The sequence below is a fragment of the Pollachius pollachius genome, assembly GCF_949987615.1.
Source record: "Pollachius pollachius genome assembly, chromosome: 10".
Classification (NCBI taxonomy): Eukaryota; Metazoa; Chordata; class Actinopteri; order Gadiformes; family Gadidae; genus Pollachius; species Pollachius pollachius.
Genome location: NC_136943.1, coordinates 22651494 through 22679130, shown reverse-complemented (window position 1 = coordinate 22679130; position 27637 = coordinate 22651494). Strand labels below are relative to the sequence as shown.

Here is a 27637-nt window from a genome sequence, read left to right as displayed (position 1 = left end):
AAACCATTGGGTGAGTTCATAATGGACAGATGATCATGTATCGTAGAGGCCAGGGAAGCTCACAACTTTTCCTGGGACTAAACAAATGTAACTGCATTTGATTTCAAAACATTAGAAAACAATAAATGTTGGAAGAATGACGTCAGCTATTAGGAGTGAAAGTGTTATGCCGTCTACTTCAGCCTCCTGCTGGTGGCCAGTGTCGCTGTCTCTTCCGTTTCTTACACAACAGTCAGTAAACCACTGGTTTCCAGTCCCTGCTTGTCCGATCGTTGTCTTCGCCTCAGTTTCCGAGAGTCATTCCGAGAGATATGAGCGAGTTCTTCATTCCTTTACTGACTCCCTTACAACTCACCCGTCACCATGACGACCCCTCCCTAGTCCAGACTCCCAGCCCTGTCCCCATGACAACCCCTCCCCAGTCCAGACTCCCAGCCCTGTCCCCATGACGACCCCTCCCCAGTCCAGACTCCCAGCCCTGTCCCCATGACGACCCCTCCCCAGTCCAGGCTCACAGCTCGCTGCCAGACCACACTCATTGGCCATTGAGAATTTAATTAAAAAAAAATAACTTTGGCATTAAAGTTGCAAACAAAGTTGCCAATTAAAGCGGGTATAAAGTACTAAATACTTTTTAATGCTCAAAAGGGTTTTTATTTATTATTATTAAGAAAACATGATATTTATAAAATATGTCTAGAATTGTTTTTATGCAACACCAAAATTTGGGCAGCCTTGGTATTGACATTATACATTGATGAAAAACGTTAAACGTTAAAAATTGAATAACATAGTTTGTCCACTGCCTCATGGCTGAATATTTTAGTGGCGGTTTATTGGCGATTGGAAGGGCTACATTTCCAGACAAGAAATCCTCTGATTTTAGACTGACGATGGAATGTTTCCAAAATGTCTGTCCAGTACCAATATAAAGCTAAAGAAGATATTAAAACTATTAATCTGAACAATATATTGAGGTAGATTATGCATCCAATGCTGGCTCATTGCTTAAGCAGCAGTGTTAAATGTCTGAAGCCACAATTAACTTCTTCTTGATAAAACCAATGCATAAAAGTCATGCACAGACAAAGACACACACACACACACGCACGCACGCACACCACACCACACCACACACACACACACACACACACACACACACACACACTCTCTCTCTCTCGATTATGTTAGGGGCTTTTAAAGGACCATGATTTGCACTAGCCAATTGTCAGTTTACATTTGTCTGGGAGAACAGAGATAGATACATTATTGGGTCAGTGTGTTTGTGCGTGTTATTTTTTGTGTGTGGACCAGGGATGGAAATTAACACCCGCCACACGCCATTTGCGGGTGGATTTGTATGGTGGCGGGTGATTGTGTCACTTCACCCGCCTCTGTGTCGGGTAATACTTTCCAGTCAGGTCCGTTCAAATGTGCATATTTAATACATTCGTCATACGGCGCTGCACAGTTCCACAACCATTACTGTCAACATCCGGCCCCCTTCTTCTTCTACGCCTCTTTTGCTGAACTGCGACTGTCAACATCCGGGATAATATACCGGTAACCATAGAGATAATATGCCGGTATCAACATTCGGTATATTTTTAATAAGAGATGGCGAACATCGGACAGTGGGCAACACCGTGACCGGCTGGTGTTTGACGGGACGAGCCAGACAATGTTCTGTGCTCTCTGTCGTAAACATGCTTCGGATGGCCACAGGTCCAATAGTTTTGTGAGTGGGACACAAACCCTAAAATTTGAAGCGGTGAAGGACCACGAGTCCTCAAAAAGTCACCTTCACGTTTTGAGAATTGCCAAGGGAAAATCAGCGCCCGAAACCACGACAGCGATGAGGCCGCTCGTCAGCCTCAAAACAGCCCAGCTTGATAGAAGTTAGTTCGAAATGCACACGCAATTGCCAAAAAGGCAAGCCCATTTCAAGACTTCGAATGACACTGCACGTAAGTTATTTTTTTATTTTCTATTAGGCCTGATGCAGTAGTTTGTTGCTGTCGAAAAACTATCATGTTGGGTAACCTTAGAGCTCTGCTCACTTGTTTGGCAAACAGCTGCTTTCTGTCAGTCTGGTCAAAACAGATGTCAAGTGTGTGCTTAGACGTAGGGCTGTCCCGAATACCATTTTACAGGCTTCGAATACTCGTTGGATATTCCGAGCGAGTATTCCAATACTTGTTCAAAAACAACATTAATAATTGAACAGTAAAAAAGTCGGGGTTCCTTACTTTGCTGTTGTTCCGTTCCAAGTCAGCTGTCATCTGTGCCATCGTAGCCCTTACAGGAGCTTATCAATTCATCCCATAACGTTCATATAAATCCATACAAAGATCCAATGTTTAGTCGTTTGTGTCCATATTAAATCCATCATTGACCGGGTATTCCTTTGACAAAAACCAGTCTGTGAATGCGCAATAGCAGGGCTGCATAGCGAACGTACACAAACAGATACGCTAACGAGTTAATATATATATATATATACAGTGTTGGGGAAGTTCACTTTCTACGTGAACTAGTTCAAAGTTCAGTTCACAAATTTTAAAATGAACTAGTTCAGTTAAACGTTCATAATTCAAAATTTTGAACTAAGTTCACAGTTCAAAAAAATGAACTACTTCATAGTTCTTTTTTTCATTATGTTGCTGTGAGCTATTCGTTTTTTCTGGTATTTTGAACATTGAGCCCCCTTTGTGGTTTGTCTAGGATGAAATAGAGTGGTTGATCAAGTATCATAGTGAAGTACAGTTTCTATCGTGTTTTATGGCACATTTAGCACGTTTTGTAAATCCCATTGATTTCTGTTGGAAGACTGCTCGTTGGCCGAAAACGGAAAGGGGGGGTGTTCACGTTTGGTTGTAGTCTTTTCGCTCGGTTCTAGCCCTACTCATGAGACGGAGAACCGAGCGAAAAGACTACAACCAAACGTGAACAGCCTCCCTTTCCGTTTCCGACCAACAAACAATGATTCTATGAGCTATTCTAGTCCGCTGAGCTATGAGCCAGAGAGCTAACGTTATGGATTGTACATATTTATAATTCGAAATTCGTCTCAGCCTTTATACCACAGATACTCTAGGGCCTATAGCATATAACCGCATTGTCTGATTAGAGTTTAATTCATTTTCCACATTTTAACAGCTCTCGTTTTGAAGAATAATCACAGCGCCATTCGTTTCAATGGGAATTGCGCCGGTCTATACTTTCAAAATAAAGTGTACAGATTTATAATTTGAAATTCTTCCCAGCCTTTATACGACAGATACTATAGGGTCTATAGCATATAACTGCATTTTCTGATTACAGTTTAATGTAACAGTAAGCTGGCAACACGCAACTGCAAATTAATCACACGGAGATTACCATGGCAACCGGTCAAACAACACGGCGATGTGCGCGCGCATCCGCCGTGTTGATAAACAAATAACCCCCATGTTGAAGTTAAACCAAGTGAGCGTGCCGTTCACAGACACCAGAATGAACGAGTTCACAGTAACGTTCATCAGGCAGTAATACAGTACGTTCAGTTCACGTTCGCCCAAAATATAACGAGTTCATGAACTATCGTTCAATGAACGCGTTCAGGCACAACACTGTATATATATATATATAAACTCGTTAGCGTATCTGTTAAACTATACTCGTTAGCGTATAGTTTAATGTATTCTGACGTTTTTCAATGTGTCTTGCACTTCAAGTCATTGTTTCTTGTTCTTGTTTCTTCATGGTCTGTTTTCAAATGTTTAATTTCGAATGCATAGGCAGAGTATGAGTCTTCCTATACCGAGAGGATACATCTGTTGCATTATAGGGGCAGATTTCATTATACATCTGGTTGAATTGAAGAAATTAAAAGGCCAGTGCACTGAAAAAACAAATGTTCCTATTGACTTATGATGGTGTAGCCATGTTGTTTTATTGTTAATATTTCAATTTGTTTTTTATTGGAAATACTTTGTACAGATGAATTATCCCCAAACTTGTCATCGTAACACCTTTGACATAAACATGACTTAACATGGCAGATACCTGTGTATTGTTTATCATATGCGGTAAGAGTGTAACATTTTCAACTCAGTTCCTTGGTAGCACCTACTTACAGTAAAAATCACTTCTGATGGAAAAAATGATGTGTATTAAAAACACTTTTCTTATCTAATGTTACTATTATATTGTTTAAAATGTCCGCATATATTAAAAAATATATATAGTGGTTCTCCAACCAAATATATGGCTGGTAAAAAAGATGAGTGACTGGTAGATTTTTAAATCTACTGGTAGATTTTTAAATCTACCAGCCACAGTGGCTGGTGGGCAAAAAAGTTAATTTTCATCTCTGGTGTGGACATTGAAAAGCAAAGTTGTTTCTGAGACAGTCTTTCCTATTTGTTCATAGGATTGTGTGTGTGTGTGTGTGTGTGTGTGTGTGTGTGTGTGTGTGTGTGTGTGTGTGTGTGTGTGTGTGTGTGTGTGTGTGTGTGTGTGTGTGTGTGTGTGTGCGCGTGTATGTGTGTGTGTATGTGTGTTCCTAAGTCTGGAGGCCTCCTACCCCATAGCATTGTGTGAGATGATTTTTCTTGTTTCCTCATTGTTCCTTTTAGTCATTTAGACCAGTCTTTCCCAAAGACTGGGACTTTGGGAAAGATTAAAAAAACTGCTGCACCCGATCCGATATGTGTGTTGTGCTCTCGTCTTGTGCTGTCTTACTTCCTTCTGGCTGCTGAAACACACAAATTCCTCCCCCGGGGATTAATAAAGTTTTATCTTATGTGGTTATTGAATTGATTGTTGACTGTTCGAATTGATTGACTGCTGCACTTAGCTGCACTTAAACACAAGCCTACATGTTTGGCATGAGCATTTAAAAAAACGTTCAACAAGAAGCATGTTGTTGATAGTACTGAATGATCGTTTTGTTCTGATAATTTTACTTATAACATTAAATCTAGAATGAAAGGCTAGCGTAGTAAAAATTGTCAGAAATTGTTTATTGTACTTCTCATTTATGCCTATTGCCTCATTTATTGTAATTAAAAAAAATGGGTCCCCAGAAAAAAAGTTTGGGAAACACTGATTTAGACAATGCTAAGCTTCTAGCGTAGATCCAGGCTAATGAAAATGTGTGTGTTTGTGTGTCTGTGTGTTTCTCAAAAAATCTTGGGTTTCTTTCTATTGTTCTGTTTTAATTCAGCAAAGTTAACAAGGACTTTTCGGCAGGCAGACACAAGCATAGGGTATTCCAGTTGCTAAAATTGTGTCTGCTGTGTTTCACTTGGAAAACACAATAAAAAACAGGGTGTTGTGCAGGTTTTTATTCCCAAAGAGTTGAAGAAAAGAACATTGTGTGAACCTTTTTAATCCCTTCCAGTGCTTAATGTTTTTTTTTCTTTTTTTTTTACACAAAGAAATAAGTTTTTGGAGAAGGCTCTGTTCCAGCGGGTTGGCAGGAGGCAGCTGCCGTGGTTCCAGCTCTCGTGGGAATGCTAATGGAAGTGCAGAATCCTGTATTTCCATTTATTTATTTATTCACCTGAAAGGTAAACAATGTTGACTGACGTCATGGTTTCTTTTTGCGATAAACAAAGAGAAATCAAAAACAAAGACCACTTTGTGCACTGTTTTTCCTTCAGAATATTTACTGTTGGCAGAGAACATGAAAGACTTACATTGGAATAAAGAAGCAATACTTTTCCATGAAAAGGTTATAGTGACACAATTATTAACAAAGTCAGACAGTCCTAGTCACAGCAAGTATTTTTTGCTTGAACAGATGCTATGTTCAATAGACCCCCCCCCCCCCCCCCCCCCCCCCGAGAGATGGAGCGGTATGGCAAGAAAGAGAATAAAGAGAAAGAAAGGGGGTAATGAGTGCGATTTATTAAATACCACCAGTAATAAACCATTGGAACACACAAGACCGGTAACAACAGCAACGCCGGTAACTACAACAAACCCCGCGAAGCCCAATCCCCACGAGAGCTCCTCCCTCTAAGGCCATCCGGAGGCTCAAACTGCTTTTGGCCGTGATATTATATATAATAGTATGTAATAATATGTACGATTGTATAAAGAGCTCTGGGAGTTGCAAACGGGAACAATCACTTTCTCCTCCATGCTGTGGTTCAATCTGGACTGCACTGGAGAGAATGGTTGGCCGGTTGAACGCTGATTGTTATGTTACGTCACTCAGGGAGTGAACGTTCAACAAATACTAGTAGTGAGATAATATGTGGCTGCTGCTGGTACGAGAGTGACTTGAGGTGTGTGTGTGAAATATAAACAAACGTTAAAGCGTAAGTGAACCCCCTTCATTTTCTAAATTGCGCACCTGAATGCTTGGAACTTTGTGAACTCTGGGATCAGCAGTGTTAGGCAAGTTACTTAAAAAAAGTAATTAGTAACAGTTACTAGTTACTTCTCCCAAAAAGTAAACAGTAACCATACATGGCATGGAACCCCCCACTCAATGGACTTCAGTCCGTGGCTCTGATAGGAGGGATCAACTCTGCATAGTCAGAGCCTGTTAGGGCCTGTCCACTGCGTCCACAGTGTCCTCTAGGTCACTGTCCTGTGAGCAATCCTACAAAATGGGCACACCATCAGGGTCAGGAAATATAAATGACATCTGAGTGGTATCAACAAGTCTTACAACAAGTCTTTTTTTAAGAAAAGTGACTCTTCTAAGTGATTGTTGGTTGCATCTCTGTTGTACTCAGCTTGATGGTGTAAATAAGGTACTAAATGATTAGGGTGAATATTTTGTGGTCTAAATAAGGCTTAGAATACATTAAAATCACTCACTACTCAGCAATTGGTTGATATTGAATTGATAATTGAATTGTTCATCCATAATTCCCCAGGGGGCTGGGTCGACCTCCACGTATCCCTTGTACTTGGCAGGTGGGTGTTGATTGCAGAGACGAACCACAACACAGGCATTCAACACTGTTCTATGTCTCCCTAGACTATCTCCTTTGAGAAGCCCCTGCAACATGAAACGGTACGCAGACAGTTGTCTGAAAGAAAATAATAATCAGTTTAGATGCTTGCCATGGCACTGAAACCCGCCAGGGAGAATGTGGTCTGACAACCCGTCTGTCATCTGTCTGTTTGACCTAAAAGATGGTCTCCAGCCCAAATCAGTGCAGTATGGAGTTGAACCTGAATGGGTGACCTTTCATCCTATCTGATTGAGTGGATAACAACGATTGCACCAGGTTTAATTTCAGAAGAAACTCAAATGTCAGCTGGCGTTGTGCGAAGCGTCCAACACAAACGTTTTTTGTATTTGCGTGCTCTTCAGGTCGTGGTCATTGTCTCCGGTAACGGCCGCAGACACCTCCTTTATCTGCTGCTGTCTACGCTGTCAAATGTCCTCTTCAGAGTTTTTTGGGCTCAGATAGCTATCCATCATTTGTTCATAAAGTTATAGTTGTTCATTTGATCTGCTTCAGATTCGCTGCTGGCAGCCATTGTAATCTTAGGCAGCCCTTCTCTCCCCCAAACAACAAGAACCTCCCAGAGCCCAACTCAAAGCTGATTGGTCAATGGGATTTTGCCGTGATGGAAGATGTGAAGGAGTAGGATTTGTCAGAGAAAGCGCTACTAGTCTTTTGAAAACCCGGAAGTCGGTGGGAATAACCATTCTCCGGGACATCCCAGGGAATGAGACACCTTGGGATTTAGACATATCTCGGTAATTAGGAAAAACAGCAGAAATTATTTTCTCTTATATTTATTTCTACTTCATTCCGCACTAAATAGTCCTGTCTTCTGACTGCAACTCAATATTTGAAGGCATGCATTTTAAATGACCTTGTTTTTTGGTTAATCTTTCAACAGTTCACAATATTGCCTTGGGCCAATGTCTAACTTATATACCTACTCATGGTCTGGCACCAAATTACAGCAGTAACATTTCATAACTGAAATCAATAAAACATTGATCTTGAGTTACTGCACCGTGCTTGATTATTGACACATTTCCTGATAGAGTTGTGTTTGTCCCTTGGAAGATGGAGATTGTGTGGAATGGTGATACTTGCAGAATTGTAAATTCCACAAAAAAAATAATTGAATAAAGAAACTAGTTCATGGTGACAAACACTGCAACGTTAGTGATGTGAGTGATGACCAAGAGTTTGTAATGTAAAGTTTTGTTGTGGCAGATAATGGTTGCATTTAATGTGAAGTAGTACTCAGGTATAGTACGAAGATGTGTATCTAACTCCCAATCTCATCATTTTGCAATTATTCAAAATAAAAACTTCATTTACCATACTACATTCATTGAGGAGGCAGGTTTATAAAGTATTCAGGGCTTGTGTTGTTGTTTCTACCAGTCTAGCTTTTTTTAATTTATTTGTTGGTGCTAAATATATTTTGCCACTCCACTGACTTGCTACTGACCTGACCTGCTGCTAATGTATTTAAGTATTAATTGTGTTCAGTTGTCCTATATCCCTCGCTCCAGATGCCGCAGTAAACATGGTCATGTGGTCTGTAATGATTCCTACTCTGCTCAAACTGTGGTCTGCCCTCCTTCCTTAGGATGAGAAGAACCAGGTCCTGATGACCAACTCCTGGCTCCAGCTGGTGAGTGATGCTCATCTTGACATAAACGTGGAGGGTGTGTGCTACAGATGTGTGGTGCTAATGAGGCAACATGATGAACTACTTGATGTCCTCGTGACTTATACAACGGGGTATGTAGGTAACTTTGTTACGTTGTCCAATCAGCACTGGACAGACGCCTACCTGACCTGGAACCCGGACAACTATCCAGGCGTTCAGAACCTGCGCTTCCCCTCGGACCAGATCTGGACCCCCGATATCCTGCTCTACAACAGGTCAGAGTCTGACCCCCCCCCATACCCTGCTCTACAACAGGTCAGGGTCTGACCCCCCCCCCCCCATAACCTGCTCTACAACAGGTCAGGGTCTGACCCCCCCCCCCCCCCATAACCTGCTCTACAACAGGTCAGGGTCTGACCCCCCCCCATACCCTGCTCTACAACAGGTCAGGGTCTGACCCCCCCCCCCCCCCATAACCTGCTCTACAACAGGTCAGGGTCTGACCCCCCCCCATACCCTGCTCTACAACAGGTCAGAGTCTGACCCCCCCCCCCCCATAACCTGCTCTACAACAGGTCAGAGTCTGACCCCCCCCCCCCCATACCCTGCTCTACAACAGGTCAGGGTCTGACCCCCCCCCCCCCCATAACCTGCTCTACAACAGGTCAGAGTCTGACCCCCCCCCCCCCATAACCTGCTCTACAACAGGTCAGAGTCTGACCCCCCATAACCTGCTCTACAACAGGTCAGAGTCTGACCCCCCCCCAATTCCTGCTCTACAACAGGTCAGGGTCTGACCCCCCCATAACCTGCTCTACAACAGGTCAGAGTCTGACCCCCCCCCCCCCCCCCCCCCCCTGATTTCCCCTGATACACTCATTGAGTGTATCAGGGGAACATAGGAGGAGATTGCTGCTCGTCACACTGTTCATGGATATGATTGGTCTCAGTCAGAGGTCACGATGCCGAGGGATACATGGGCGGGGTCCTCTCTGATTGGTAGATTGTCACGTTTTCAGATGTTCACCAGTGGCGCACGGGACAAGCCCCGAGGGTGAGTCCTAGACGGTGTAGCCTGCAGTCATAGAACTAGAGTTATTAAAGCATAACTATCGTTATGTTATTAAGGGTTATTAATGTATCAAGGAGTGCATTAGGCAACATAAAATGATGTAAGTACAAACTACATAAACAGCGATAGTGGGGGAGAAGGGGTTATACGACCACACCCCTGAATGCTGAGCTTTACATAACGAGTAGCTGACTTTGAAATGTATATTTATATACTATTTATATACTATTTATATATTATTTGTATTCATACTGTTGATATTTCAGCAGGTGTGTACTAGATAAATCCCTCTGTCATATGATTAGTTGAAAACTGAACCTGCCTCTGTTTGTTTAATGCTTTCGCAATATCCGTGATCGTGTCTGTCTTCAGCAGCTAGAGCGGCCATAAAAGAGAAAGGAATAGGGAAAACACAATGAACATTTGATATATAATAGATGATAGGAGTGAGCAAACAAACAACATCTTGGGATTTGATAAAAGCATGAGGAACTACGTGTCTGATGCATGGTAATGAATGTAATCAGAATCAAAGACAGGATCAAACCACTCCAACAGTGCTAGATGTTATACTAATACAATACCTTTTGCAATTTTCTATAGACTTAATGTTATATAGCATTTGGGTCCATCAAAGGAGTGATATTATTACGATATTAAAACAGGTAACCTAGGATTTCAATTTCAGGTTAGAGCACAAAAATTACATTACGAGCAATTGTGATGCAATGAAAAAGTACACAAATCTTTGTTTTTCCATGCCAAGGCTTAATCTGTAAAGCAGCATTTCCAGGGCCCAGTTTAATGTGGCGTTCCTTGGGAAGTGAGTCAGGCCAAGCTGTTTTCCTGAATTTCTCGGCTGCCGTTTACAAATGACCATCTCATCTTACCTCTCATCTCATCCACTCCTGCATTTAAAATTCAACCTCACTCAACACTCATTGACTTTCTCAAGTCAATTAGGAATGTAGGTCACTAGTCTCTCATCTGCACCCCATGCGCACACGCATACAGGGGTATTATCATTATCCAACATTTAAAAGCTCTCTTTTTAGACCTGAGAGGATTACCTTCTAATCTTTATTTGATCACATTATGCGACCTACTCTCCCTTTCGCCCTTAATTTCCACTTTATATATCATATCTTTTAGTCATTCATCTGTTTACCAAACTTCGTCATCCTGGTCTTTATTGTCTGTTTTTAATCTTCCTCACTGTCTGCCTTGTTCTCACCCTCTCCACTGGATCATGTTCGCTGCACACACAAACACATTTGGAAACAGAAAAGCAGATTCAACGCCTGCTATTAAGACTGGCCTATGTGAGCTGATGGGACGCACACAGTGTAAAACCCCTGGGTGTCAGTCTTGATCATGACAGGTAGGCTAGAGGCATGGAGGACATCTTAATGTTTTAATGCTAAAGCTACCGCTAAGCTCTGTTCTGCTCTCCCTGAACAACACCAGAGGCTCCCCTTTATAGCCACAAGGTTCAGAGAATTCCTGGTGGGGAGATGAAACCTTCTTCAATGACTCGCTTTGCCACTGCCCATAGACCCAGGTTAGCCCCAGAGAACGCTATCCCCTTGTGCCCCCACAGATTTAACACCTTTTTCCATACATTAACTCTGAGCATGAGCCGCTACACACTGTTACACAGCAGGCCATGAGTGTGCAGTTAACCACACACAAGGGTAGAGGGGCAGATAAGGGTCACCTCAGGCAAAAGGCGGAACAGGACCCTGCTGTAAAACAATCCATTCAGGAGCCCTTGTATAAATGAAGTCACATACAACTTTTAGTTAATATTCCCAGAAATACAGGTACAAGGTTAGAGATGGTTACTCCCCAACATCAGAATGTTTTGTGTGGCTTCACATGGCTTTATTTTCCAAGCACATGACAGGTGGCCTAGATCCACATTATTCTAAATGTATTCATCATCCTATTCTGGACTCAAACACGGGTTTGTTTAAATTGTGCCCAAATACTGCTTCACAAAGCAGTTCACATTATATGTGAACCAATCACAGATAAGTCAAATCCACTGGCCAGGTATGCTCTTTAAATGCACAAAGTCGTTGGTCTCATTTGGCGGGGGATCGATCAGACACCTCAAGGGCAGCGGGTAGACAAGCAGGTAGATAGGTAGACAGGTAGACAGGTAGACATGCAGACAGCGGCGGGCTGAATGCTAATCTGGTCAACCGGGGGGGGGGGGGACACTGACAGAGACACGCTCAGGGACAACTGAGAGGGAGAACCGGCTTTAGAGATCAATCACTAATGCATGGAGAGGAATCCTCAAGACAGACGGACAGCTACCTCCAAGGGCAGATGGATAGATGTCTGTGAGGCCAGACCTTAGAAGTGGTCACGGAAGATGGATTGACGAAGAGAAGGGCGGCCATTATCAGTGACTCTTGTGTACGAGTGTACGCTGGCACAGTAGAAGCGTTGTGTCCCCGCAGCAAACTTATATTTCTCAGCAGAAAGTCTGCATCTACCATGGCTCTGGGAACACGAGTCAACTTCTGCATCTTTGATGAAGGTTCACTTCTTCTTTTTTGCTCTCAATCCCGTCATGTTACCCGTTATAAGCAGCTATGGTTTACTGCTTGTGAACATATGTGGTTCATGCCTGTTGTCAGAAAAATGCCATGCAAAGCTCTTAGGGAAAAGGAGCTGACTTGTTTGTCAAACAAACAAGTCAGTTCCTTGTTTTTATGAAACCTGTGTGTGTGTGTGTGTGTGTGTGATAATAACTGTTTTTTATTAAATTGGCTGATATTTGATTTTCATTCCTTATCCTCCCCAATCCCCTCTGTAGTCAGTTTGTCTGTGCATTAGACATCCCTTGATTTATATCTGGGGGGGGGGGGGGGGGGGGGGGGTGCTAGTTAACCCTCAGACTGCGTATATGTAATTCTGTTATGATGTAGGGCTCTTTAATGATGGCTGGTTGGTTGCCAGATTCAGGAGAAATGATACATACATGAAAGATGAAGTGGAACTTTGCACAACCGTGTGTGGATCACACGGTACATACACAGAGCTGGAAGCTCTCCATAGCTGGTTGTCTGGTATAACGCTTTGCATTGTAATGTGAATGTTGTTCACTTGGCTGTCTCTCTGTTTCCCTTTTTTAATGAACGAGGTTCAAGCAAACCTCTTCTATACATTACAGGTCTGGCAGTTTGCTGTGAAATTGTTGCCTTGGAGTTTGTATGCTTGTGTGTGTCCTTGTGTTTGTATTAATTGTATGCTAGCAGTGAGTGCTGATTCAGTAGAAAGGACAGTGTTTTGTTTGGTTGTGTGTGTGTGTGTGTGTGTGTGTGTGTGTGTGTGTGTGTGTGTGTGTGTGTGTTTGTGTGTGCGTGTGTGTGGACAGTCCGGTGCCTCGTGTCCCTTGGCACAGGAGCCTCTCACTGTCTCCATTGTCCCGGCCCGGCTCCGTCTGTCTCCAGGCTGCCCTCTCTCCAGCGTGTTTGCCCCCTGTGTGTCAGGGTGTCTGTGTGTCTGTGTGTCCGTGTGTGTCTGTGTGTGTCTGTGTGTGTGTGTGTGTGTGTGTGTGTGTGTGTGTGTGTGTGTGTGTCTGTGTGCCGTGTGTCTGTGTGTTATTATCTGCATCCCTTTCCTCTCCTTTGTTCTCTCTCTCTCTCCCAGGGCTACCAGCTGTATGGTCGTGTGTGTGTGTGTGTGTGTGTGTGGGTTTGTGTGTGCAGATGCAATAGCAAAATACTTTTAAGTTGTATAAAATGACCATAAACATATTGCTCCACAAATAATGTTCATGTGTTTTTTAAAGGCCAAATTATTACATATAGAAATGAATGAATAAGTATTCAACAATATGAAGATCAACATTTTAACCCCAAGATGTGAAGCCTTAATGTTAAAAAGGGTGGCCCATTGGTGTAACTCTATATACAGTGGGGCAAAAAAGTATTTAGTCAGCCACCAATTGTGCAAGTTCTCCCACTTAAAAAGACGAGAGAGGCCTGTAATTTTCATAATAGGTAAACCTCAGCTATGAGAGACAAAATGAAAAAAAAATCCAGAAAATCACATTGTCTGATTTTTTAAGAATTTATTTGCAAATTATGGTGGAAAATAAGTATTTGGTCACCTACAAACCAGCAAGATTTGTGGCTGTCACAGACCTGTAACTTCTTCTTTAAGAGGCTCCTCTGTCCTCCACTTGTTACCTGTATTAATGGCACCTGTTTGAACTCCTTATCAGTATAAAAGACACCTGTCCACAACCTCAAACAGTCACACTCCAAACTCCACTATGGCCAAGACCAAAGAGCTGTCAAAGGACACCAGAAACACAATTGTAGACCTGCACCAGGCTGGGAAGTCTGAATCTGCAATAGGTAAGCAGCTTGGTGTGAAGAAATCAACTGTGGGAGCAATTATTAGGAAATGGAATACATACAAGACCACTGATAATCTCCCTCGATCTGGGGCTCCACGCAAGATCTCACCCTGTGGGGTCAAAATGATCACAAGAACGGTGAACAAAAATCCCAGAACCACACGGGGGGACCTAGTGAATGACCTCCAGAGAGCTGGGACCAAAGTAACAAAGGCTACCATCACTAACACACTACGCCGCCAGGGACTCAAATCCTGCAGTGCCAGACGTGTCCCCCTGCTAAAGCCAGTGCATGTCCGGTCCCGTTTGAAGTTTGCTAGAGAGCATTTGGATGATCCAGAACAGGACTGGGAGAATGTCATATGGTCAGATGAAACCAAAATAGAACTTTTTGGTAAAAACTCAACTCGTCGTGTTTGGAGGAGAAAGAATGCAGAGTTGCATCCAAAGAACACCATACCTACAGTGAAGCATGGGGGTGGAAACATCATGCTTTGGGGCTGTTTTTCTGCCAAGGGACCAGGACGTCTGATCCGTATGACGGAAAGAATGAATGGGGCCATGTATCGTGAGATTTTGAGTGAAAACCTCCTTCCATCAGCAAGGGCACTGAAGATGAAACGTGGCTGGGTCTTTCAGCATGACAATGACCCCAAACACACCGCCCGGGCAACGAAGGAGTGACTTCGTAAGAAGCCTTTCAAGGTCCTGGAGTGGCCTAGCCAGTCTCCAGATCTCAACCCCATAGAAAATCTTTGGAGGGAGTTGAAAGTCCGTGTGGCCCAAAAACATCACTGCTCTAGAGGAGATCTGCATGGAGGAATGGGCCAAAATACCAGCAGCAGTGTGTAAAAACCTTGTAAAGACTTACAGAAAACGTTTGACCTCTGTCATTGCCAACAAAGGGCATGTAACAAAGTATTGAGATGACCTTTTGTTATTGACCAAATACTTATTTTCCTCCATCATTTGCAAATAAATTCTTTAAAAATCAGACAATGTGATTTTCTAGATTTTTTTTTTTCATTTTGTCTCTCATAGCTGAGGTATACCTATGTTGAAAATTACAGGCCTCTCTCATCTTTTTAAGTGGGAGAACTTGCACAATTGGTGGCTGACTAAATACTTTTTTGCCCCACTGTATATTATCGTTAAGTGGTGATTCTCTCTCGCCGGGTGTGACGCACTCTCTCAGCCGAGCCAGAAACCAATCGCCAGGGCCGATTCGATTTTGACAGAAGTAGACAACCAGAAAATAAGGGTTAGGGTTAGGGTTAGCTCTTGGCCAGGTCTCCATGGACGTTCGTCAGAGCTGAGGGTTCATCCCTGGTGGGGCGGGGGGACTCTGGGGGTCCTGACACGGTGTACCTGCTCCCTGCTGCTCGTAGCGGCCAGCACCTAAACGGCAATAAATTATGTAGATTGAAGATGATTGTGGTGACGTACATCCAACACATTTATCTTTCTGCTCTGACCGTCATCCCAAATCAATCAGGTAAAACTCTGTGGCAGAACCATGTGCTCACCATGTATTTGAGATGATCAGGGTAGTGTCGGCGGGGTTGTTTATGGTAAAATCAGTCCTAAATTAGGACAGTATAGCATATGACATGGTCTGGTGTAGCATAGCCTAGTAAAGCATTATTTGAAAGAGTAACGTATGCTTAATTCAACCACATCCCTTACAGTACAGTTACAGCAGCAGTAGCCTCGCACCTTTTCTTCTGTAGAATATGTCTGTAATGAAACAAGGTGTTCTACTATGACTTAGGAGGACTGCTGGATCACAGATCACAGCAACAGCAGCATATTGTTCATTTCCAGTGAAATGTGCTGTGAGGTGACCTTAAAGGGGCAATGACTTTGTTCTCTCATAGGTCAATGGGCATGGACCTCTTTTCGCTCTACATTTTACCTGTGTGTGTGTGTGTGTGTGTGTGTGTGTGTGTGTGTGTGTGTGTGTGTGTGTGTGTGTGTGTGTGTGTGTGTGTGTGTTTGTGTGTGGTGTGTTCTAAACATGGGGATAAAAGAGGCAAAGTATGAAAACAAATCTCTCTCTCCCTCTCTCTCTCCTCCCCTCTCTCTCTCCTCCCCTCTCTCTCCCTCTTCCTCTCAATCCCACCCTCCTCTTTCTCTCTATTTGCCTCTGTTTCCCTCCCTTCTCGCTCTCTCTCTCTCCCCCTCTCTCTCTCCTTCCCTCTCTCTCTCTCTCTTTCTCTCTCTCTCTCTCTCACACTCTCTCTTTCTCTCTCTCTCTCTCTTTCTCTATCCCTCTCCTCAGTGCTGACGAGCGTTTTGACGCCACCTTCCACACCAACGTTCTGGTGAATGCGTCGGGCCACTGCCAATACATCCCGCCAGGCATCCTGAAGAGCACCTGCTACATCGACGTGCGCTGGTTCCCCTTCGATGTGCAGAAGTGCGACCTTAAGTTCGGCTCGTGGACCCACAATGGCTGGCTGCTGGACCTCCAGATGCAGGAGGTGGACACCTCCACCTACATCCCCAACGGGGAGTGGGACCTCGTGGGTGAGGAACACGTTTAGACTACTCTCTGTGCCACGGAGATGTTTGTGGCACAGTGTGTCCCCCTGTGTTAACATCACAACCTCACAACCGGTCACCAAGCCCTTGATTCTTAAGGGTTCCTCTGGTCTCCTTACTTCTTACTGTCTATCAATGCTTGTTTCTTACACTGCGATACCATGGGTGGTGAAACAGGCTTATATATACCGCCCATCGAACTCTTTGACGCCAGTAACCACCATTCAACGTAGGTCAACAACATTCTTTTTGACGGCTGTCAACAATATTTTGGCTTAACAAAGAGAGTTTCCCTGGAGTGCAAACCCAGTAGTGCCTTCACTTTGCACTAAGCATTTGGCCCAAAACTGACAGTTAACAGCAGGTAGTTTGCTTAACAATGGGAGAGGTATGGGTGAACTCCGAAGCAATGTAACAAATGCAATAACCTTTCTCTGATAATAACACATGCTGCCACATCCTGGCGGCATGTAAATATACATGTCTTTAAATATAAAGCACACACGTTTGCATTATAAATGAGCTGCTCTGGTCTTCACCTGGTCAGCAGTTCAGGTGAGAATAGAGTGCTGCTGCAGCTGCAGCACTGGCTGAAAACAACCTGGTACATCTGTTGATACTCACCTAGTAAATGTGTTGATACTCACCTAGTACATGTGTTGATATTCACCTGGTACATGTGTAGATACTCTTGCCATCTGACCTCCAAAGGATTTCTTGTGTTTAATATTCAGCCTTTCGTGGGATGAATATAGGTTGCGTCATAGCCAAGCCCCAACCACAGCGAGATATACCAGCATCCAATGCGGAAGTGACAAACATTGCAGTAGCACCGGGTGGCCACTAGGAGGTGGTACCAAAAGGGAGCAATTCTTCATTGACTCACAAGTTAAACAGGTCGTTTTCACAGTCTTATTAAACCTATTTACAGCCTGGTCCAAAAAAACATTCTAGTCAGTATGTTTAGTTCATATCTCAATGACAACACTGAGGAAGGCTAGTTTTCATTTTATTGGAGGTTAAAATGTATTAATAATTAGGGGCACGGCCTCTTGAGTGACAGCTAGCCGCTGACTCTCACTCTCTGTACGTCACCTAGATGGGCGTATCTCCCGGCCCCCATCAATTGGGGGCGGGAGATCAATGCCCTTTTTTGGTTAAAGGAAATGAGGCGAAGTCAAACTATGATGAGTCAAACTAAGATGGCAACGCACATAAACCAAGAGAACTGCATTTGGGATAACTGAGGTCTGCCTGGATGCTACATCCATTTTATATACTCTCTATGGTCATAACTCAACGTCATTTATACTCCTGTACCTTGAGTGAATGTTTGGTAAATGGTTTGTTTAACTGAAATATATAATTTCCACATAACCAAGTTATATACAATCAACATAAGGCCGAATTGGAGTTGGTTGAATATGGGTAGCATCCTGACATTACTTTACATTTATTTAATAGACACTTTGTCCCAGAGAGACTTAAAGTAAGAACATTCATCAAAGAAAACATCATTCAGAGGGCATAGGAGAGGGGATAGGAAAGGAGATAGGAGAGGAGATAGGATATAGGAGAGGAGATAGGATAGGAGAGGGGATAGGAGAGAGGGGATAGGATAGGAGATAGGATTGGAGATAGAAGAGGATATAGGAGAGGGGAGAGGAGATAGGAGAGGGGATAGGAGAGGGGAGAGGAGATAGGATAGGAGATAGGATAGGAGAGGACATAGGTGAGGGGATAGGAGAGGGGGTAGGAGAGGAGAGGGGATAGGAGAGGAGATAGGGGAGGGGAAGGGATAGGAGTGAGAGGGGATAGGAGAGGAGATAGGAGAGGAGATAGGATAGGAGAGGACATAGGAGAGGAGATAGGAGAGGGGATAGGAGAGGGGGTAGGAGAGGGGATAGGGGAGGAGAGGGGGCAGGTTGAAGGGAGTGCCCTGGTAGAGTACCTCATTTGGGGAGAGAGTTAAACAGGAAGTTAGAGGAGGAGATGGAGAGGTGGTGATAGGAGCGGCGGTGACAGCATATGGGGGGGATGAGGACAGGCAGAGCCACAGAACAGTTCAGTAACACTTGAGTCCGGATCCCATTTGAGGCGTGGCAGCAGTAGGCCCTGTGGGGCGGGCTCCAGGAGCCCCCGCTGGCCGGCGTGGCGTGGGGCGGGCTCGGCGTGATGTGTGGTGTCAGACGAGGGCCAGATGGCTCACAGTGTGCAGGATAAGTCGGTGGGGGTGGGGCAGAGCGAGGCTTGGTGATGGAGATCACAGGCAGGGCATGCCGTTTGTTCCTCCTCCACCACGGGATGCGCTCTAAGTGAGTCTGCACGTGCCAACGGCTCGGGAGAGAAGCAGCGCTGATTTTGAATCAGTGGGACGAGTGGGCATCACAGAGATAATAATCGAAAATAATGAGCTGAAATGAGTTCCCGGATTGATGCATGGATAGAAAGACGGATGAATGGATGGCTGATAGATGGATGGACGCACAGAATGACGCTGATGGATTGGCTTTAAAATTATGAATTCATTAGTTACGGAGAATTGTCCACAATCAAAAGGTCAATTACATGGCTTAGAAATGTGCCATGAAGTTCCCATCAAATACCCTCCAACCAATCGGCTCCGCAGATTCACCTGTGAGTCCTGAAGCTCTGCCCCTCTGTTGATGTGTTCTAATCTGATGTGGCAGTAAATGAATGATCACAGATGTCATTCATATTTATAAGTGATATCTAATGTAATGTGTATTTGAATGTCATGATGTTGCGGTCCCTCCCTTCCCAAGGTGTGCCGGCCAAGCGGAACGAGCTGTACTACGACTGCTGCAAGGAGCCGTACCCGGACGTGACCTTCACGGTCACCATGCGGCGGAGGACGCTGTACTACGGCCTCAACCTGCTCATCCCCTGTGTCCTCATCTCCGGCCTGGCCTTGCTCGTCTTCCTGCTGCCCGCCGACTCCGGGGAGAAGATCTCCCTGGGTAGGGCCAGATAATTATAAAATAATCCAATAATCCAAATAATTATAAAATAATATCATAATCATAACTAGGATTATAAAACGTAGCATCATCACCATCGTCATCATCACGGTTGTCGTCATCAACATCATCATCATCGCGTGTGCGACTTACTAAAGAGCGTGTGAGATCTAAAACACACACACGCTTTATAAAGACAATACTCCCTTGTTAAATCCAGGCTCCGTCATTTCCATCATGAATTATAAAATAATCCACAGGGATTATTAACAGCTCCCTCCTGGCCTGCGCGTTATCACCTGAGTTCTCCATTCCCTAATGAGTCGGGTTCTCCTGGGAAGCTGACCATGTTCCTCCTCAATGTAGCTGATGTGATCACCGTGTGTTGTCGATCGCCGTGTGTAGTGGATCACCGTGTTTAGTGGATCACCGTGTGTTGTGGATCACCGTGTGTAGTGGATCACCTAGTGTTGTGGATCACCGTGTGTTGTGGGTCACCGTGTGTTGTGGGTCACCGTGTGTAGTGGATCACTGTGTCTTGTGGATCACCTAGTGTTGTGGATCACCGTGTGTTGTGGGTCACCGTGTGTTGTGGGTCACCGTGTGTAGTGGATCACTGTGTCTTGTGGATCTCCCTGTGTTGTGGATCACTTTGTGTTGTGGATCACCGTGTGTTGTGGATCACTGTGTGTTGTGGATCACCGTGTGTTGTGGATCACCTTGTAAATGTCAGAGCACTTCATGCATCAAGCTAACGAATAGTTTCAGTCATAGCAATTTAACGTGACATATATCACCATGGAAATCATTTCCTATACCTATAAGCCTGATCAAGTCTGGTCTATCTCTCTCGCTCTCTCTCTCTCTCTCTCTCTCTCTTTTGTTCTCAGTCTTTGTCCTCTGTCTCTCTGTCTCTCTCTCACTCACTCTCTGTCTCTCTCTCTCACTCACTCTCTGTCTCTCGCTCTCACTCACTCTCTGTCTCTCTCTCACTCACTCTCTGTCTCTCTCTACCACCAGGGATCACTGTGCTGCTCTCGCTGACGGTCTTCATGCTGCTGGTGGCAGAGATCATGCCAGCCACGTCTGACTCTGTGCCTCTGATCGGTAGGAGATGCACAGATGTGTGTTATTGTTTGTTATTGTGTGTGTGTGTGTGTGTGTGTGTGTGTGTGTGTGTGTGTGTGTGTGTGAGTGCATTACTATGTTATGTTTATGTTTGTATGCCCTCTGTTTTAGAATATGTGGCTGAATGATGACTTAAGATGAAGAGAAAATGTTCCAGTCAAAGTCAAACCTCCACCTGAATGATTTGTTTTCTTATCCAACACTTCCTCAGAATTGGAATAAAAATTACTATGGGGGTGTGCAACGAATTCTGCAGGATGTGAACATGGAGAATTATCTGATGTCCTTATGCTGTCGCCTTCATACTGATATCCTGTACATATAATATTTAGGTGTGGATCCTTCCTCATTCCTCAAAAGGCACCCTGGCTAGCACAGTGCCAGGTGCCACCAACGATATGAGGCCAGCTGTAAACACCATGAATAGGAGAGAGAGAGAGAGAGAGAGAGAGAGAGAGAGAGAGAGAGAGAGAGAGAGAGAGAGAGAGAGAGAGAGAGAGAGAGAGAGAGAGAGAGAGAGAGAGAGAGAGAGAGAGAGAGAGAGAGAGAGAGAGAGAGATGGAAGATAGAACAAGCTTTGGGGTAATAGTTCTAAGAGAGTTACTTCAAAGACTTCCTGGAGTGGTTCAGGAGATTTCTTCCTTTCGGCGGTCAACAGAAAAAATAAGAGTGTGTGTGTGTGTGTGTGTGTGTGTGAATGCACGATGCATGCATGTATATATGTGTGTATGTCCACAATGCATGCATGTGTGTGTGTACTGTGTGTACTGTTTGTAGTGTGTGATTCTTGACAAACCCTCCTTGCCTTTGGGCTGCTAGTTTAATCCTGGGCTGTTTGATGGCTTCCTTCCAGCTGGGGTAAAAGCCCATCAGTGATTCTCTCTATACGGTCGAGGGTTGACCTACATCCTCTGCCCTGAACCACACGGCTGCTCAGAGCAGGGTACACCTTCCACCATAGTCGCTTTCTCATTGTAATTTCAATCCACGGTTAGCCTTAATAACCTCATTAGTACGGCTTATTTGCTATTGAGTAAACAATTAGGAGTTAATTACATTAATCATTAAATGATGGCTTTTGGGAATAAACAGAAGCTACTTGCATGTAGCTTTAATCAGATGTGTTTGGCTACATTGAAGAGAAATGTGTCTTTTAATCACATGGATTTCTCCAAATCTTGCATCAGACCCAGTTCTTGGCTTGACCTTGGGGAAACAATTATTAAATTCCCTATTTTATATTTACTTATACATTGTTCCACATAGTTCAAGAGCTGTTTCATAAATAATGTAAACCAAAGTGCTTTACAGTAACCGCCTCAGAGAAATAAATCAGCAGGCCATTTGGAGTAGGTGGGCAAATATTAAAATATTAATATCTCTCTGAGTGTGTGTGCATTAAAGACAAAATAAGAGACGGAGAGAGATCCTTATGGTTCTGTCCTTTGTTCCAGAGACACTTAATATACTGAACTAACGAGCTCCTACTGACCGATCGTGGCTAAATTAACTTTTTAACATACTATATTCAATAAAAAAATTGTATGCCCCTAATCAGCATTTTAGTTTGGTCGGGCTACCCCTCAGAGGCAGATCGTATAAGGAGTGGGATGGGGAAGGCATCTTGCTTGACAACGTTCAGAGCATATCTTGGTTCATCTTGGGGACCACCAAGTAAAACAGGATGTTAGCCCACAGACAAAACCAATCAATAGGATGTAATGCTTCTGAATTTGATTGGATCGTTTTGAACGAAAAAAAAAACTCTTTTGAACGATCTGTTGTGATGTTTTTTGAGCTTTTGATCTGTCGAATGTGCAGCCTGCCAAGCAGGCTGCTGAGAAAAAACAACTCAGGCACGTTTATTCAGATTGTAATGTAATACTGCAAGCATTTAGAAAAGTTACATTCTCCACACTGATTATATACAGATTCATTCTATTACAGATTATACATTTAGCTATATTGTAAATGATTTTCAATTTGATAGGATCCATGAGGAAATATAATCATATTCATGTAAACACACACAAGCACACACACACACACACACACACACACACACTCACACTCACACTCACATACATATGCATGCATTGCAAGGCACCACATATCACGTATTGAGAAGTTCTTGCCTGAGTTGTTAAGATGCTTATTTTCCTCGTTACACATACAAACCAATTCCAGTTATTTTCCTCGTTACACGTACAAACCAATTCCACACACACACACAAACCAGTGTGTGTGTGTGTGTGTGTGTGTGTGTGTGTGTGTGTGTGTGTGTGTGTGTGTGTGTGTGTGTGTTTTGTGTTGTTGCTGGGGGGGAGCAGTGAACAGTCTATGCTTCACTAAACTCCCTCAGAGTTCTCTCCTCAGGGAGCAGGAACCCCCTGGATGTTCTCAAACTCTCTCTCTCTCTCTCTGTCACTCTCATTGTCTTTCTCTCTCTCTCTCTCTCTCTCTTTCCATCCTTTCCTCTTCTTTTGTGTCAAATATTTCAGTGTTATTCGGTTGATAGTTGTATTAATTGTAACATGTCCAGTTTTAACCTTTAATGTGAGATGACAGCATGGAACCTGTTTCTGCAATTATTACGCCTCACTTTCTCTACAGGTCATGGACATGTTCTTAATGTCTACCTGAGGGGTTTCAGAACAGGTTAAAGTGACGAAAAGTGTGTTGGTAAAGGTGATCCCTGCTCCCCCAGCCTGAATTCAAGTCTCTTTGGATGACAAATATCTAGAATAACTAAGGGGACCTTGATTTTCTCACCGTGTCCCATTCAGTGACCAGATCTCCACCTCTGTGTGCATTAGGACATGAGTCATGACTGCATGTGTTGCTTTCAGCCCAGTACTTTGCCACGACCATGATGATCGTGGGGATGTCTGTGGTGGTGACCGTCATCGTGCTGCAGTTCCACCACCACGACCCCCACGGAGGGAAGATGCCCAAGTGGGTAAGACATCCTCTGGGCCTCATCAACTCATTATACCCATGCTTCCATTCTTGATTCCATGATCACTCACCAGAAACTTGTTTTTGTGTGTGTGTGTGTGTGTTTTTGTGTGTGCCTTCGTGTGTGTGTGTGTGTGTGCCTTCATGTCTGTGCTTGTGTGTGTGTGTGTGTGTGTGTGTGTGTGTGTGTTCCTGTGTGTGTGTGTGTGTGTGTGTGCCCCCCCAGGTGCGGGTGGTGCTCTTGAACTGGTGTGCCTGGTTCCTCCGCATGAAGCAGCCGGGTGAGGAGCCCCGGCGGCCCGATAAGGCCCGGTACGGCCGGCCCGCCCACAGCTCCTCCAGCGCCTCCTCCATGGAGATGACCCCCCTGCCCGGTGGCCCGCCCCTCAGCCAGCCCCCTCTGGGCCCCTGCCCCTCCATGGGGGGCACCTCCAACGGCTCCATGAACCTCTACTTCCCGGGCTACCACCCCGTGGACAGCCCCCGCTACCCCCCCTCCAGCGACTCGGGCATGGCCCTGGGCCCCGGGCCCCAGGCCCACAGCTCCCTGAGCGACGAGGCGGAGCCAGGGGGTGGGGGGGCGGGGGTCGCCATGGGGATGGGGCCGCTAATGCCCCCCCCCCCGGAGATCCAGCGGATCCTGGAGGAGGTGAGCTACATCGCCCAGCGGTTCCGGGACCAGGACGAGGCGGAGGTGATCTGCAGCGAGTGGAAGTTTGCGGCGGCAGTGGTGGACCGGCTCTGCCTGGTGGGCTTCTCCCTGTTCTCCATCATCTGCACCTTCACCATCCTCATGTCTGCACCCAACTTCATAGAGGCCGTCTCAAAGGACTTCACATAACGGGAGGAGGAGGAGGAGGAGGAGGAGGACGACGACGAGAAGGAGGGGGAGGAGGAGGAGGACGAGGAGGAGGAGGTGGAGGAGGAGGAGGAGGAGGAAGAGGTGGATGAGGAGGAAGAAGTGGAGGAGGAGGAGGAGGTGGGGGAGGAGGAGGAGGAGGAGTTGGAGGAGGGGGTTGGACACAGAGAAGGAGCAAGATTGAGGACAAGGGGGAGAGAGTTCGTCTTCAGATGATGGAGGCGTGTGGAGGGGGGGGTGTTGTTCCAGCCCCCCCTGGATGGCCCAACTCGGGGAAGGTTCTCTCAGGCTTCAAAGCCGTCTCCAGAAGCAGGAGAGATGTCTCCAGTGTAAGGATTTTAAAGAATCTCTGTGACCACTTGCCCCCATTTTAAATAGTTCATGGAACCTTCACAGGAGCATTGTGGAAACAACGGCGTATATAAGGAGGCTGTGTGCTGCTGTCTCCACTTTATACATATTAACAGTCTGCAGGATCCTCTGCCTGTTGTAAACCAGAGAGAATGAGAAGAGACGGGTAGAGAGTATGTATAGTTTATTGTTTAGTATGGGCATACTGAATATAATGGGAGAATGTGTTTAAGAGGAGGAGGGGACACAGGGAGGGCTGGTTCAGTCCTGGCATCACAGGTTGTTTGAGGTGAGGTGCTCACAGCTTTAGTAATACATATTGAGTAAACAACTCCTCTGAGATACACTAAGCAACCGTGGAGCGGCATATACCGAGCGTTGTCTGAATAACATGAAGGTACATATCGCTAGAAGTTATCTGGGTGCATGTAAACTGCCATTTCCCTGTGTGGAAATATAAACTTTCTTATAACAATTACAGCCAGCTGGCCAGGTTACCTCAGCCAAAAGGAAGATAAAAAGACCTTGGAGAATATTGTCTGATGTATATTGTTATTTTTATATTGTGGTAAATGAAAGCAGATGTGCATTCTAATGCCAGCCCAGACTGCAATCCATCTTTAATCTGGATCTGGATCCAAAACTCCAAAACTGGTCTCTGGCTGAACAAGGTCAATAATATTGATAACAACTTTGCTTAAGGATTGCCACAGCCAATAAATAGACAGAAATACACAAGATCCCTATACATATTTATATTCTTATGAAACTATATTGTAATTATCTCTTGGTTTTATCCCCTTATGTTATACACAACAGCTATGTTTCTGGCTCTGTTTGAAACTAATGTTGTTCAAAAGCACCTGATCCACACCTCTGAGCAGCTCCGTCTGTGAGGCGTCTGAATCTGCCTCCTCAACGGAGTCAGATCTAAATAAAGCTGCTCGATGTACAGGAAGTGTGGCGATGTTTAGCGTGACGGGTCCTCTCTGCTCGTCTGGAGCGGAACGTCTGAGATTAACGGGCCTGGTTTGAGCTGACTCCACATATGGATGCTCTCGTAGCTCCTTTATTTAAATGAAGTGACCTGGTTGGAGCTGACTCCACATACACACACGTAGACTATTCCACTCAGCACAGTTTGGAGAACGATGCAAGTCTCTGGTGTCGGTAGTTTCTTTTGAAGATATTATGTGTAGCAAATTACTATATGTGTAACTCTGTGTGCTGTATTGACTGGGGGGCTATAGGTGCCACATATTGTGTGTTACTTAAAAGTGTCTTACAATCTGGACTCAAACTAGAGTATATACACGTAACTCTGGATGCTAGATGTTAGACTGTATCTAATATTTTACATGTCAGAATTATGCATGTTGTTTTACTTGCAGTACATGTGCTGCAGAAAACCCCCTCACATATATCATATTTTATACCTAATGAACAGGATTTTACTTGTTATTTACAGATAAATATAATTGAATTATGACCTGTTAACACCTGCAGCCGCTGCAGTTAATCACTGGATGTAGAGCTAAAAATAAACAACCTTATGATAATGGTAGTATATCTTTGTTCTTCCTATTATTATCATTTTATTATTAGTGTTCACACAGAGGGTGATGTGTTTTTGTGGATGGGCTCGGGAGAAGAAAGGATTCAACAATGAACAATTAGAGCTTTTCAAGTGAACGCTGAAACCTCTGTAATATTAATTGACAATATCACTTTTTGAACATCCTGTGAGGACACGATGACAGTTCTGATGTAGAGTCTTCCTCTCACCTCAGTTTCTCTTTTCATGTCTTCAATTTACTTGTTATTATCTGCTAATAAAATCTATCTGTTGATTATTTATTATCCCTAAGTCCCTTGGAAAGGAGCAAGGGGCATTATCATCCCTCTATTTCTGTTTACTTGATAGATATTATCCCACTTTAGGTGACAGCTCAAGCATATAAGCCGGTTTTCTAGAAACACTAGAAAGCATTTGTTACAATGATGCATACAATTACTACATGCAATGTGTCCTTTGATCGTATCACTTTCTTTGTGGTTTGTAATTAATACATATATGCGTAACATTATAAAGAAGCTTGAAATAGGGGTTATTTTATCAATAAACAATCAAATGCCATCACGAGACGGCAGTGAGAAACTTGGCAGTATAAGATTAGTTTAGAACATTTCCCCCGTTCAAGGGTTGGAGGTTATTGAAGCAGAGCTGTAGAACACTTACGGCTCGTGCCCACTGCATCCGTCCGTTGACGGATCCCCATTGACTTTGAATGGGGACGGACGCGCAATGCATTGTGGAACCGTCCGTTCCGTTGGATCCGTCGGCTCCGTCAAAAAGTTGAAAAATGATCAACTTTTTCGGTAGCGACGGATCCGTCATCCAATCAGATCGCGTATGCAAATTTAAGCACTGGATAGCAAGAAACCGGGAAAGCAGGTGAATAGCAATCCGGCAGCGGGGAATTAAATAAAAAATTTTAGGACAAACTTTTAATCGCTGTGGGTTCTCGCCCCATTCTAAATAAATCAGAAAATACTGATGAAATAGGAGAGCATCCAAACGCAATTCATGCACTAGTGCGTGATACTCCTCTCTCTGGTTGTGTGCCCGGAGAATGGGGTGAACCCACCACCGCCGATGCACATGCTTTCCACGTCTGTGGACAAAAGCACCAGCAACTTAAAATAACACCCTCCTTGCTACAACAGGATCCATCTTGCAATGACAACGCAAATCAACAAGCAGGATGAAG

The 27637-nt window shown here is 44.4% G+C and overlaps 1 protein-coding gene across 1 annotated transcript in view; it reads left to right on the top strand.

Annotated features, from left to right (window-relative positions):
• The window catches only part of LOC307081908 (neuronal acetylcholine receptor subunit alpha-7-like), a gene marked incomplete at both ends in the record, with an annotated part of 32300 nt that extends 7803 nt beyond the window's left edge, over nucleotides 1-24497 (top strand). The window contains 7 exons of the mRNA XM_079745279.1: nucleotides 8569-8613; nucleotides 8758-8867; nucleotides 16327-16574; nucleotides 19376-19570; nucleotides 20591-20677; nucleotides 23548-23657; nucleotides 23883-24497. Of these exons, the coding sequence (XP_079601405.1) occupies nucleotides 8569-8613; nucleotides 8758-8867; nucleotides 16327-16574; nucleotides 19376-19570; nucleotides 20591-20677; nucleotides 23548-23657; nucleotides 23883-24497 (1410 nt within the window). The remainder of the gene's footprint in view (nucleotides 1-8568; nucleotides 8614-8757; nucleotides 8868-16326; nucleotides 16575-19375; nucleotides 19571-20590; nucleotides 20678-23547; nucleotides 23658-23882) is intronic.
• Nucleotides 24498-27637: the final 3140 nt, after the last annotated feature.